Source organism: Haliotis rubra, unplaced genomic scaffold (genome assembly GCF_003918875.1).
Source record: "Haliotis rubra isolate DU_JTF1 unplaced genomic scaffold, ASM391887v1 Scf1402, whole genome shotgun sequence".
In the NCBI taxonomy this organism is placed as follows: Eukaryota; Metazoa; Mollusca; class Gastropoda; order Lepetellida; family Haliotidae; genus Haliotis; species Haliotis rubra.
Genome location: NW_025765340.1, coordinates 48,550 through 60,198, shown reverse-complemented (window position 1 = coordinate 60,198; position 11,649 = coordinate 48,550). Strand labels below are relative to the sequence as shown.

Here is an 11,649-nt window from a genome sequence, read left to right as displayed (position 1 = left end):
AATCAGTTTCTCGATAACATCGCAGTTTTTAGTGAAACCAATTTAAAGAGGCACTGAATACATTGTGGGGTAATTACAGACATGGTATCTTATTAGTAAATAGGAAAGAGGAGTGACAAAACCCTCTCCGTGAAATTCTTCAAAGGCATTTAAAAGTTGGTGTAGTAATACAAGACTTATCTTATAGATAACAACTTCTTGATCTATTTTTTCACAACGTTTCTGGGCATGTTCTTGCCCCTTCTTCAGGTGGACATAAGGGGCAGGAACAAGCCTAGCAACGTTGTGAACAAATAAATTAAGAAGTTGTTATCTATAAGATTTGTCTTGTATTATCTTACGTCACAATATGATTTGAATGACGTCACCACTGCTGACGACCCAACAATACAATTGTGTGCAATATTTGTACGTGTCAATACCCAGTGAAAAGTCTTTCAATTTCCTGGAATCGAATACCATTTGATCATGTTTTTCAACCAATCAGATTAAAGAACACAGTGACTTTTGGTCTACAATGTGACTACAACTAAAAGTCACACACCACCAAACGCTGTTGATATATGTTGGCATCTCCAGAGCCCCATGGTAGTTGACCACCTGGTACCAGTTCTCCGTGATGTAGCGGTCACACTCCTCCGGCTGGTAGGGGCAGTTAGGGCTGCGGCCCCCGTTGTCGTAGATGTACTTGTATGTGTATTTTAAGTTCATATAGACCTAGCTTTGGCCACAAGATGAGCCCTAGACAAGTTCTTACAAAGCAAAGTATGTGGTGCCCGATATGCTGTGTGCTTTAACATGCACGTAAGTTTCCATTGCAGCAATGACATGCGAGGATGTTGAATACAATCCTTCATAAACAGGTAACCGACCTTGGTTCAATGCAGTCAGTACCCTAAATTGCCTGAAACATTACACTTCCACATCTATTGTCAGGATGTGTCGTTGGAAACGTATTCGCATTTTTGGCACTTACCAAGTCTGCCATTCGTTTTTCTTTTTCTTGTTTTTTAGCATATTTAGCTGACCTGCCTTCGTTTTTGGTGGAAGTAATGATAAACGTGAAGATTGTTTCCCCACCAATGTTATTTCTGGTCCATTGCTGAACTTACTCGTCCCTTTATATCTATATACAAAACAATGCAGTGTGAAATCGGTACTCAATATCATTTAACAGTAAATTTAGATAAAACGAAGGTAGTCGTTTTTAATAATGGAGGAATTATATGTAAGATGGAAAAGTGGTATTTGGGGGTACATAGATAAGAATGTGTGGCATCCTATACTTATGTTGGTGTATTTTTTTCCTAAGACATTATCTTGGAATAATCATGTTCATAACGCTGCATTACAAGCCAAAAAGGTTGTTTGTGGTATATTTAAATCTATGCATAATTTAAAGCCATTACCACTTGATGTATTTTTCAAGATTTTAGATACTAAGGTCATACCTATATTGCTATGTGGGTCTGAAGTTTGGGGATTTGGTAACCTAAATGAGATTGAAGCTATTCGTCTACAAGTAAGTAAACGTTAACCTTATTAGGTATACAAAGGAATTCTCTAAATCATGTTGTATATGGGGAATGTGGACGGAACCCCTTAAGTATCCTTATTCATAAAAGAATCATTAAATTCTGGGTACGAATCGTATCTCTGCAAAAAAGTAGATATGTAACGTTAGCATATGATATGTTATTGAAATTAGCAGATTCTGGTAAAGTAAACTGGGTATCTAATGTTCAATATCTGATTCATTGTTTAGGTTTTGGATATATTTGGGAATAGCAGTCTGTTAGTAATAGACAAAAGTTCTTTTCAGAGATTGATTCTAGATTAAAATTTTGCTATGAGCAAAACTGGCACTCATTTATATTTGGAAGTCAGAAAACAAACTTATATGCTCTTTTAAGCCTAGTTTCTGGCGAGAATTGTGTTTAAGTTGTGTACAAATATACAAGTTTAGGAAAGCCATGGCAAGATTTAGATGTGGATCTCATAACCTTAGGATCGAAACTGGTAGATACAATAAAAAGCAGCCTGATAAGAGAATGTGTGAATATTGTAACAGACAATGTATTGAAAATGAATACCATTTTTTAATTAGTATGTTGCTATTACAATGACTTAAAGGTCACATGCAACGTAAAACACAACTTTGCAGATTCTGATACCTTTCGGTATGGACTTACCGAAACAAATCGTCAAAAATGCAAATTCAGCTTACAAAGTTGAAAAATAACGCGATGAAAAAAAACGCGCGAAATCGGAGTTCAAACGTTTCACTAATTTTTCCCCGACTTTTCTGGGGAAAACGGGTTTCAACAGATGGGCTGCGCTTATAGCACGTGCGCAGTGAAGTAGGTTCGCGCAGCTTGGAAGCGGTTGTCCGGTGAATACTCGGTGAAGGCTTTGGTGTGAGCTATTTTTCTAATGTTTTGTTGATATCTCACAGGCGCGAGCTTTTTATATGTTATGACAGTTAATTAACTGTTTATATAATTTCATTTGTCTATTTCACCACACATTCTTCTTACCGAGTCACTTTCTCAGTTCGATACTTAAAAGCAATGTCATTATTTAGCGTTGACAGACTTTCCAACTGTGATATAGATATGTCGTTGTCACAGACTAAACTCAATGTCTTGTTTTATTGACACATGTGTGTCTGCCTGCCTGTCTGCTAATGACAATATTCAATACACAGCTGCTATCACTGACCACATGCAATTTGAACTTAACACCAATCAGGCTATACACCATAAACAAAATGCATTGATTTATGGCCCGAGTTCAGTCTCTGCAACATTATGTAATTACACAGACAGGCAGGTGTGATACTTGAACACATGACATGTTATGATGTCTGTTGATTGCAAAATGTTATACACAAAAAATGAACATGTATTTACAAAACCCAACATGTCTATATATACACACACAATGACCCGTGAGGGCATCTGCAAATGAACCAGCCGTTACACTTGAGTGCACACCCACCCGCTCTGACTGGGTTCGGTATCCCGGCTGCTTCGTTTCTTGGGAAGTAAAGCGAAGTACACAATATTGCACTTTTGATTTGCGATTGTACGCTTATAATTTTGTTTATATGTTTTTTTCATAACCAGCAATGTATATTATATGTTATGAATAAGTGATAATTGTGTTTTAATTACGTTTGATTTTTTGGTTGCATGTGACCTTTAAGGATTAAATATATAGCAGAAAGGTTTTACAAGTATCCATCTTTACAAAAACTTAATATGTTAATGTCATCTGCAAATACTGAAGTTATTAGAAATACTGCTATGTATATTTTCTATGCAAATGTAAAACGCTCCACATCCTCCTGATTGTACATCTCATCTGTGGCTATCTCTTATACATCCTCGAAGGAAAAGCCTGTAACCATTGTTGTAATTATGGGCCTATGGCCTATATTACAGTACAGTAAACTGATTGACAAAAGAACGTTTCCATAATGGTCACTTGTAACTGTTGCTATCTGAATTAAGTTGCATATATGCATTGTACTTTCCTAATTGATTCCCGTGTATTCCTGTGTTCCTATGTATTCTTTGTTTAGTCATTATTTTGCTGCTGTATCGAAGCTGAGATAAAGGGGCAAGTTTCGTAGGGCAGTTCCTCTTCGATACAACAGTGTTTGAGTTAGTGCGTTACATGACTCCTGCAGCTATACTCACAAGGCGTTTAACAGTGAAAACTCATGCCAGGTAAACAAGGCGGTGGCCCGAAAGGTCACCATCAGCTGACCATGTCCATGCAACATTCATCATATCAGGCAACTGCTAAGACATGGACAATCGATACGGTGTCATGTGAAGACCTAACAATCTACAAGCTGGCCAAGCCACATGCCAATAACATTGTCCACGGCAACAGTACGTTGTTCTTGATTGTTGCCTGGATTCACTTGTTTGTTGCCTGGATCCACTGGTTTGTTGTCTCCATCCACTGGTTTGTTGTCTCGATCCACTTGTTTGTTGCCTGGATCCACTGGTTTGTTGTCTCGATCCACTGGTTTGTTCCCTGGATCCACTGCTTTGTTGTCTCCATCCACTGGATTGTTGCCTGAATTCACTTGTTTGTTGCCTGGATCCACTTGTTTGTTGTCTCGATCCACTGGTTTCTTGCCTGGATCCACTGGTTTGTTGTGTCGATCCACTGGATTGTTGCCTGGATTCACTTGTTTGTTGCCTGGATCCACTGGTTTGTTGTCTAGATCCACTGGTTTGTTGCCTGGATTCACTTGTTTGTTGCCTGGATCCACTTGTTTGTTGCCTGGATCCACTGGGTTGTTGTCTCAATCCATTGGTTTGTTGCCTGGACCCACTGGTTTGTTGCCTGGATCCACTGGTTTGTTGTGTCGATCCACTGGTTTGTTGCCTAGATCCACTGGTTTGTTGCCTGGATCCACTGGATTGTTGTCTCGATTCACTTGTTTGTTGCCTAGATCCACTGGTTTGTTGTCTAGATCCACTGGTTTGTTGTCTCGATCCACTTGTTTGTTGCCTGGATCCACTTGTTTGTTGCCTGGATCCACTGGCTTGATGTCTCGATCCACTGGTTTGTTGTCTCGATCCACTGCTTTGTTGCCTGGATCCACTGGTTTGTTGTCTCGATCCACTGGTTTGTTGTCTCGATCCACTGGTTTGCTGTCTGGATCCACTGGTTTGATGCCTAGATCCACTGGTTTGTTGTCTCGATTCACTGGTTTGTTGCCTGGATCCACTGGTTTGTTGTCTCGATCCACTGGATTGTTGCCTGGATTCACTTGTTTGTTGCCTGGATCCACTGGTTTGTTGTCTCGATTCACTTGTTTGTTGCCTGGATTCACTTGTTTGTTGCCTGGATCCACTTGTTTGTTGTCTCGATCCACTGGTTTGTTGTCTGGACCCACTGGTTTGTTGCCTAGATCCACTGGTTTGTTGTGTCGATCCACTGGTTTGTTGCCTAGATCCACTGGTTTGTTGCCTGGATCCACTGGATTGTTGTCTCGATTCACTGGTTTGTTGCCTGGATCAACTGGTTTGTTGTCTCGATCTACTGGTTTGTTGCCTGGATTCACTTGTTTGTTGCCTGGATCCACTTGTTTGTTGCCTGGATCCACTGGCTTGATGTCTCGATCCACTGGTTTGTTGTCTCGATCCACTGCTTTGTTGCCTGGATCCACTGGTTTGTTGTCTCGGTCCACTGGTTTGTTGTCTCGATCCACTGGTTTGCTGTCTGGATCCACTGGTTTGATGCCTAGATCCACTGGTTTGTTGTCTCGATTCACTGGTTTGTTGTCTCGATCCACTGGTTTGCTGTCTGGATCCACTGGTTTGATGCCTAGATCCACTGGTTTGTTGTCTCGATTCACTGGTTTGTTGCCTGGATCCACTGGTTTGTTGTCTCGATCCACTGGATTGTTGCCTGGATTCACTTGTTTGTTGCCTGGATCCACTGGTTTGTTGTCTCGATTCACTTGTTTGTTGCCTGGATTCACTTTTTTGTTGCCTGGATCCACTTGTTTGTTGTCTCGATCCACTGGGTTGTTGTCTGGATCCATTGGTTTGTTGCCTGGACCCACTGGTTTGTTGCCTGGAACCACTGGTTTCTTGCCTCGATCCACTTGTTTGTTGCCTGGATCCACTTGCTTGTTGTCTCGATCCACTGGATTGTTGCCTGGATTCACTTGTTTGTTGCCTGGATCCACTGGTTTGTTGCCTGGATCCACTGGTTTGTTGCCTGGATCAACTTGTTTCTTGCCTGGATCCACTTTTTTGTTGTCTGGATCCACTGGTTTGTTGCCTGGATACACTGGTTTGTTGCCTGGATCCACTGCTTTGTAGTCTCGATCCATTGGTTTGTTGCCTGGATCCACTTGTTTGTTGCCTGGATCCACTTGTTTGTTGCCTGGACCCACTGCTTTGTTGCCTGGATCCACTTTTTTGTTGTCTCGATCCACTTGTTTGTTGCCTAGATCCACTGGTTTGTTGTCTAGATCCACTGGTTTGTTGTCTCGATCCACTGGTTTGTTGCCTGGATTCACTTGTTTTTGCCTGGATCCACTGGGTTGTTGCCTGGATCCACTGGTTTGTTGTGTCGATCCACTGGTTTATTGCCTGGATCCACTGGTTTCTTGCCTGGATCCACTGCTTTGTTGCCTGGATCCACTTGTTTGTTGCCTGGATCTACTGGTGTCTTGCCTGGGTCCACTAGTTTGTTGCCTGGGTCCACTGGTTTGTTGCCTGGATCCACTTGTTTGTTGCCTGGATCCACTGCTTTGTTGTCTCGATCCATTGGTTTGTTGCCTGGATCCACTTGTTTGTTGTCTGGATCCACTGGTTTGTTGCCTGGATCCACTGCTTTGTTGCCTGGATCCACTGCTTTGTTGTCTCGATCCACTGGTTTGTTGCCTAGATCCACTGGTTTCTTGCCTGGATCCACTGGTTTGTTGTCTCGATCCACTGGTTTGTTGCCTGGATTCACTTGTTTTTGCCTGGATCCACTGATTTGTTACCTGGATCCACTGGTTTGTTGTGTCGATCCACTGGTTTGTTGCCTGGATTCACTTGTTTTTGCCTGGATCCACTGATTTGTTACCTGGATCCACTGGTTTGTTGTGTCGAACCACTGGTTTGTTGCCTGGATCCACTGGTTTCTTGTCTGGATCCACTGCTTTGTTGCCTGGATCCACTGCTTTGTTGTCTCGATCCACTGGTTTGTTTCCTATATCCACTTGTTTGTTACCTGGATCCACTGCTTTGTTGTGTCGATCCACTGGCTTGTTGTCTAGATCCACTGCTTTGTTGCCTGGATCCACTGGTTTATTGTCTCGATCCACTGGTTTGTTGTCTCGATCCACTGGTTTGTTGTCTCAATCCACTGGTTTGTTGACTGGACCCATTTGTTTGTTGCCTGGATCCACTGGTTTATTCTCTGGATCGCCTAAACTGTTGCTTGGATCACCTAAACTGTTGCTTGGATACACTAAATTGTTGCTTGAATCCACTGGATTGTTGCCTAGATCCACTACATGCTGCCTGGATCCGCTGAATTGTTGCTTAGATCCACTAAATTGTTGCTTGGATCCACTGGATTGTAGCCTGGATCCACTAAATTGCAGCTTGGTTCAACTGGAGTGTTGCTTGGATTCACTAAATTGTTGTTTGGAGAAGTTTCGTAGGTCAACTAAATTGCTGCTTGAATCCATTGGATTCTTGCCTGAGTCAGCTGGCGAATCTATTATATATTTTGATGGACTATAGGCTCTGAAACAAATAGTAAAACACAGACGATAATTCAACAGAATAAAAACCGTTGATCCTGTAAACCTGCAGACACGTGGTCTCCACATGATATCCCCTCTTTGGTATTTTATTGATAAGATTGAACTGCAAAAATGACAATGCGTTTCAGTTATGCCCGTCGTTGAAATGACAACGAAATATATCAATACATGATGTCTGCTTTAGATTGACGTTCATAAAATCGATCACTACAATGGCTGGTCCTGCGGATTATTTCCTGGCCAGTGTGATATATCTGAAATATTGCTGTGGCTGAGTGGAACGTTACATATGACTAAATGAGTATGGCTGCGCTTTTCTGTTAGTAGTATACAGACTGGGGGTACGGGACCAAGTTTGACATAAGGCTTCTTTCTATCCAGTAAAGTCTTTGTCGGGCCTCTTACCCCTTCCCTCCATTTCACCGACCACTTTTCGTTCGCATCCCAAATTTACTGGTAATTATGGAATTCCCTGGTCCCGTGGCCCCATCGTGTCATGGGGTATGAATTCCTCAGCCACTATGACCTGGGCTACAGGACCACGACTAACAGTGGGGGTTCTGGACCACATCTGATATAAGTCTCTATCTATGAAATGAATCCTTTGTCGGGCCCTTATCATTTCCCCCAACATTTCACCGACCACTTTTCGTTCGCACCCCAAACTTACTGGTAATTATGGCCCTCCCTATCGTGCCGTGGGGTTCATTCGGTTTCGGTGGTTAACAAACGTTTTCCCCTCAAACATGATGTATATGATATTATAGCATAATATGGGGGTTGACCTCTACTTGTTTCTGTGGGGTTGGCTTTGGGGATTTCTTATGTAGCATGAATAATGAGAGAGCAGTAGCATCAACAGTTGCACCTACAACCACCCACAGAGTATAGTTACTCATGTGGTGCTTAGCCAAACCACCTTTTCTACCGGCGGTGACTCTTTTAGGGTTCTTCTTATTGGTGACTTGTGTCAGTGTTTCCTCCTCTAGGGTCAGAGTCACTTCCTGATCCATCTTGTATACCATTACTATTATTTTTTACCTCATTAAATCGGCAATGCTTTGTTGTGATGATCGCCGCAGTTACCGGGGCTAAAAACATACCGTATTTGTGGTACAGCACACAGCTGACAGAGCTCAAAGCATGTTCGATGAACGGGTCTTTCTTTAGGTCCTCCCACAAGTAAAGTCGACGTTCTGGGGGAATGGGAAGGAAGTATGATGTTATGCCGGTGTAGATCTGAGTCATAGCTGACCCTATGGTTGCCGTCATCTCAGCTCCGAGTCTGGACTCGTATCTCACCTACAGCTTGTGGACCTCATCAGCTGGTAGTTTCTGGATTTTATCAGGGGTATAGTCCCCACCAAAGTATTGTTTCCCCTTCCCACCCACGACGAGGGCCACTAACCTTTCACACTTATCATCAACCCGGGAGGGCGTATCGTCACCCTCGGATATCAGTTGTTCGAGCAGTTCGTTGCAGTCCATCCTATAATGTATCAAGCGATTTTTAATTTTAATACTGTAATACCTGGTACAAGCGAAACATAGTGAGATGAAGGTTAGGTTACACACTATAAGGTCTCAAAAATCGACATTGTATCTGTTACGCTGAATAATTATAAATATATTTCTATATCACATACATCATGTCTGAGGGGAAAACGTTCGTTAATGAAGCATACCACGCCACCGTGGTCGCCGGCCTAGCCGTAGCATACGCTCGTCTGACCAAGACTATCAAGCTCAATTTCGTCCTGCAGGATATGGGCATGCTCATCATGAACCTGGGTATGGCAATGGTCACCAAGGACATCCTTGTAAAACAAGGGATCATACCAGAAAATGAGGATCTGACCGACTTGGAGAGCCTCAAATTCCAAATGACGGTAAACATGTGGCTCGATAAACAGCAGGCGGACGGGAGAACAGAGTATGTTGAGCCTTACTTCAGGGGTAAACAAGAAGTCGTGACTCAACCCAAGATGGTAGACGAGTCCATCGACACCTCGCTTCAGCAAGTACAAGAGTAACTGGAACGCTACACGCACAGGGGTTCCGGGTGGGCCGTGGACAAAATTGATAAGGTCTACTTGGACATAGGCAACTACATGCCGTTCAGAGGTGGAATGTACCTGAACTTACCCCCCTACTACAAAAAAAACAAGCCATGGTCAACGTCAAAAACAGGGGCGACAACTGTATGAGGGTACCGATCAGATCTGCCTTGTATACAACCAACGCACATTCAGACTGACTTTCCAGCTACCCTGAAGATAAGAGACTCAACTGGGACGGCATAGACGACTTCCCCATCTCAGATCACCAAAATCGAGAAACAGAACGCCCACATAGCTATCAGCGTCTTCAGGTATGAAGGTAACAGAACGATCGTGCACAGGATCAGCCCGGTGACTGAAGGCCGCAAGGCGATCAATATATTCATGACCAAGCGAGGTGACAAGCGCCACTACGTGTGGATAAAACACTTCAGCAGGCTGCTCTACGACCAATCAACACAGAGAGAAAAGAGGCACTTCTGCGAACGGTGACTGCACGGCTTCGCCCAGGCCGACCTGCTGGAATCACACCGGGAGGATTGCCTAGGTGTGAGGCAGACGGCAATACGAATCGACATGCCGAAGGAAGGCGACAACACCCTAAAATTCGACAACCACAAGAACCAGATGCCCTTACCTTACATCATCTACGCTGACTTCGAAGCCCTCATCAAGCACATTGACACCACTATCGAGGTATCCACAGACAAGAGCTTCACTCATAAAACGCAGGAGCACAAGGCTTGTGTGTTCAGGTACGCTGTTATCTGATGTGATGGAAAAACGAATGCCCCCGTGGTGTACAGAGGTCCCAGTGCGGCTGATATGTTCCTCAAGTACTTGCAAAGGAAGAGAAAACCATCAGGAAAAGGCTGTACACTGCCGCTCCCACGCGTATGACCCAAGCCGACCGGCGAGCTCACGACATTAGCACTCACTGCCACATGTGTGACTCACCCCTGAATGGTGATTCGGTGAGAGATCACTGTCATATCACCGGTGAGTACAGAGGAACAGCCCACAACGCGTGCAACCTCAAACCCAGAATCAACCCTAAAACAATCAACTTCCACAACTTGAAAGGGTACGACTCTCACTTGATCATGTAGGTCATCACGAGGGTCGACGGCAGCCTGACGTGCATCCCCAACAACATGGAGAGATACATCTCCTTCTCCCTGAACATCCTGAGGTTCATCGACTTAGTTCAGTTCCTGCTGTCGTCTCTCGACAGTTTGGTCAAGGCCAACGATACCTTCCACATCACCAACTGAGAGCCTCAAATTCCAAATGACGGTAAACATGTGGCTCGATAAACAGCAGGCGGACGGGAGCACAGAGTATGTTGAGCCTTACTTCAGGGGTAAACAAGAAGTCGTGACTCAACCCAAGATGGTAGACGAGTCCATCGACACCTCGCTTCAGCAAGTACAAGAGTAACTGGAACGCTACACGCACAGGGGTTCCGGGTGGGCCGTGGACAAAATTGATAAGGTCTACTTGGACATAGGCAACTACATGCCGTTCAGAGGTGGAATGTACCTGAACTTACCCCCCTACTACAAAAAAAACAAGCCATGGTCAACGTCAAAAACAGGGGCGACAACTGTATGAGGGTACCGATCAGATCTGCCTTGTATACAACCAACGCACATTCAGACTGACTTTCCAGCTACCCTGAAGATAAGAGACTCAACTGGGACGGCATAGACGACCCCCACCCCCCCCCATCTCAGATCACCAAAATCGAGAAACAGAACGCCCACATAGCTATCAGCGTCTTCAGGTATGAAGGTAACAGAACGATCGTGCACAGGATCAGCCCGGTGACTGAAGGCCGCAAGGCGATCAATATATTCATGACCAAGCGAGGTGACAAGTGCCACTACGTGTGGATAAAACACTTCAGCAGGCTGCTGTACGACCAACAACACAGAGAGAAAAGAGGCACTTCTGCGAACGGTGACTGCACGGCTTCGCCCAGGCCGACCTGCTGGAATCACACCGGGAGGATTGCCTAGGTGTGAGGCAGACGGCAATACGAATCGACATGCCGAAGGAAGGCGACAACACCCTAAAATTCGACAACCACAAGAACCAGATGCCCTTACCTTACATCATCTACGCTGACTTCGAAGCCCTCATCAAGCACATTGACACCACTATCGAGGTATCCACAGACAAGAGCTTCACTCTTAAAACGCAGGAGCACAAGGCTTGTGTGTTCAGGTACGCTGTTATCTGGTCGGTGCGGCTGATATGTTCCTCAAGTACTTGCAAAGGAAGAGAAAA

At 44.1% G+C, this 11,649-nt stretch overlaps 2 protein-coding genes across 2 annotated transcripts; both read right to left on the bottom strand.

Moving 5' to 3' along the window:
* Positions 1–3,847: 3,847 nt before the first annotated feature.
* Positions 3,848–5,866, bottom strand: LOC124268919 (sporozoite surface protein 2-like). The gene is made up of 2 exons (XM_046703939.1): positions 4,345–5,866; positions 3,848–4,302 (listed from the first exon to the last, which is right to left on the bottom strand). The coding sequence occupies exons 1-2, from the start codon at positions 5,864–5,866 to the stop codon at positions 3,848–3,850; spliced, it is 1,977 nt and encodes a 658-aa protein (XP_046559895.1).
* Positions 5,867–6,051: 185 nt separating this feature from the next.
* On the bottom strand, positions 6,052–8,310 carry LOC124268918 (chitin biosynthesis protein CHS5-like). The gene is made up of 3 exons (XM_046703938.1): positions 8,193–8,310; positions 6,610–6,870; positions 6,052–6,485 (listed from the first exon to the last, which is right to left on the bottom strand). The coding sequence occupies exons 1-3, from the start codon at positions 8,308–8,310 to the stop codon at positions 6,052–6,054; spliced, it is 813 nt and encodes a 270-aa protein (XP_046559894.1).
* Positions 8,311–11,649: the final 3,339 nt, after the last annotated feature.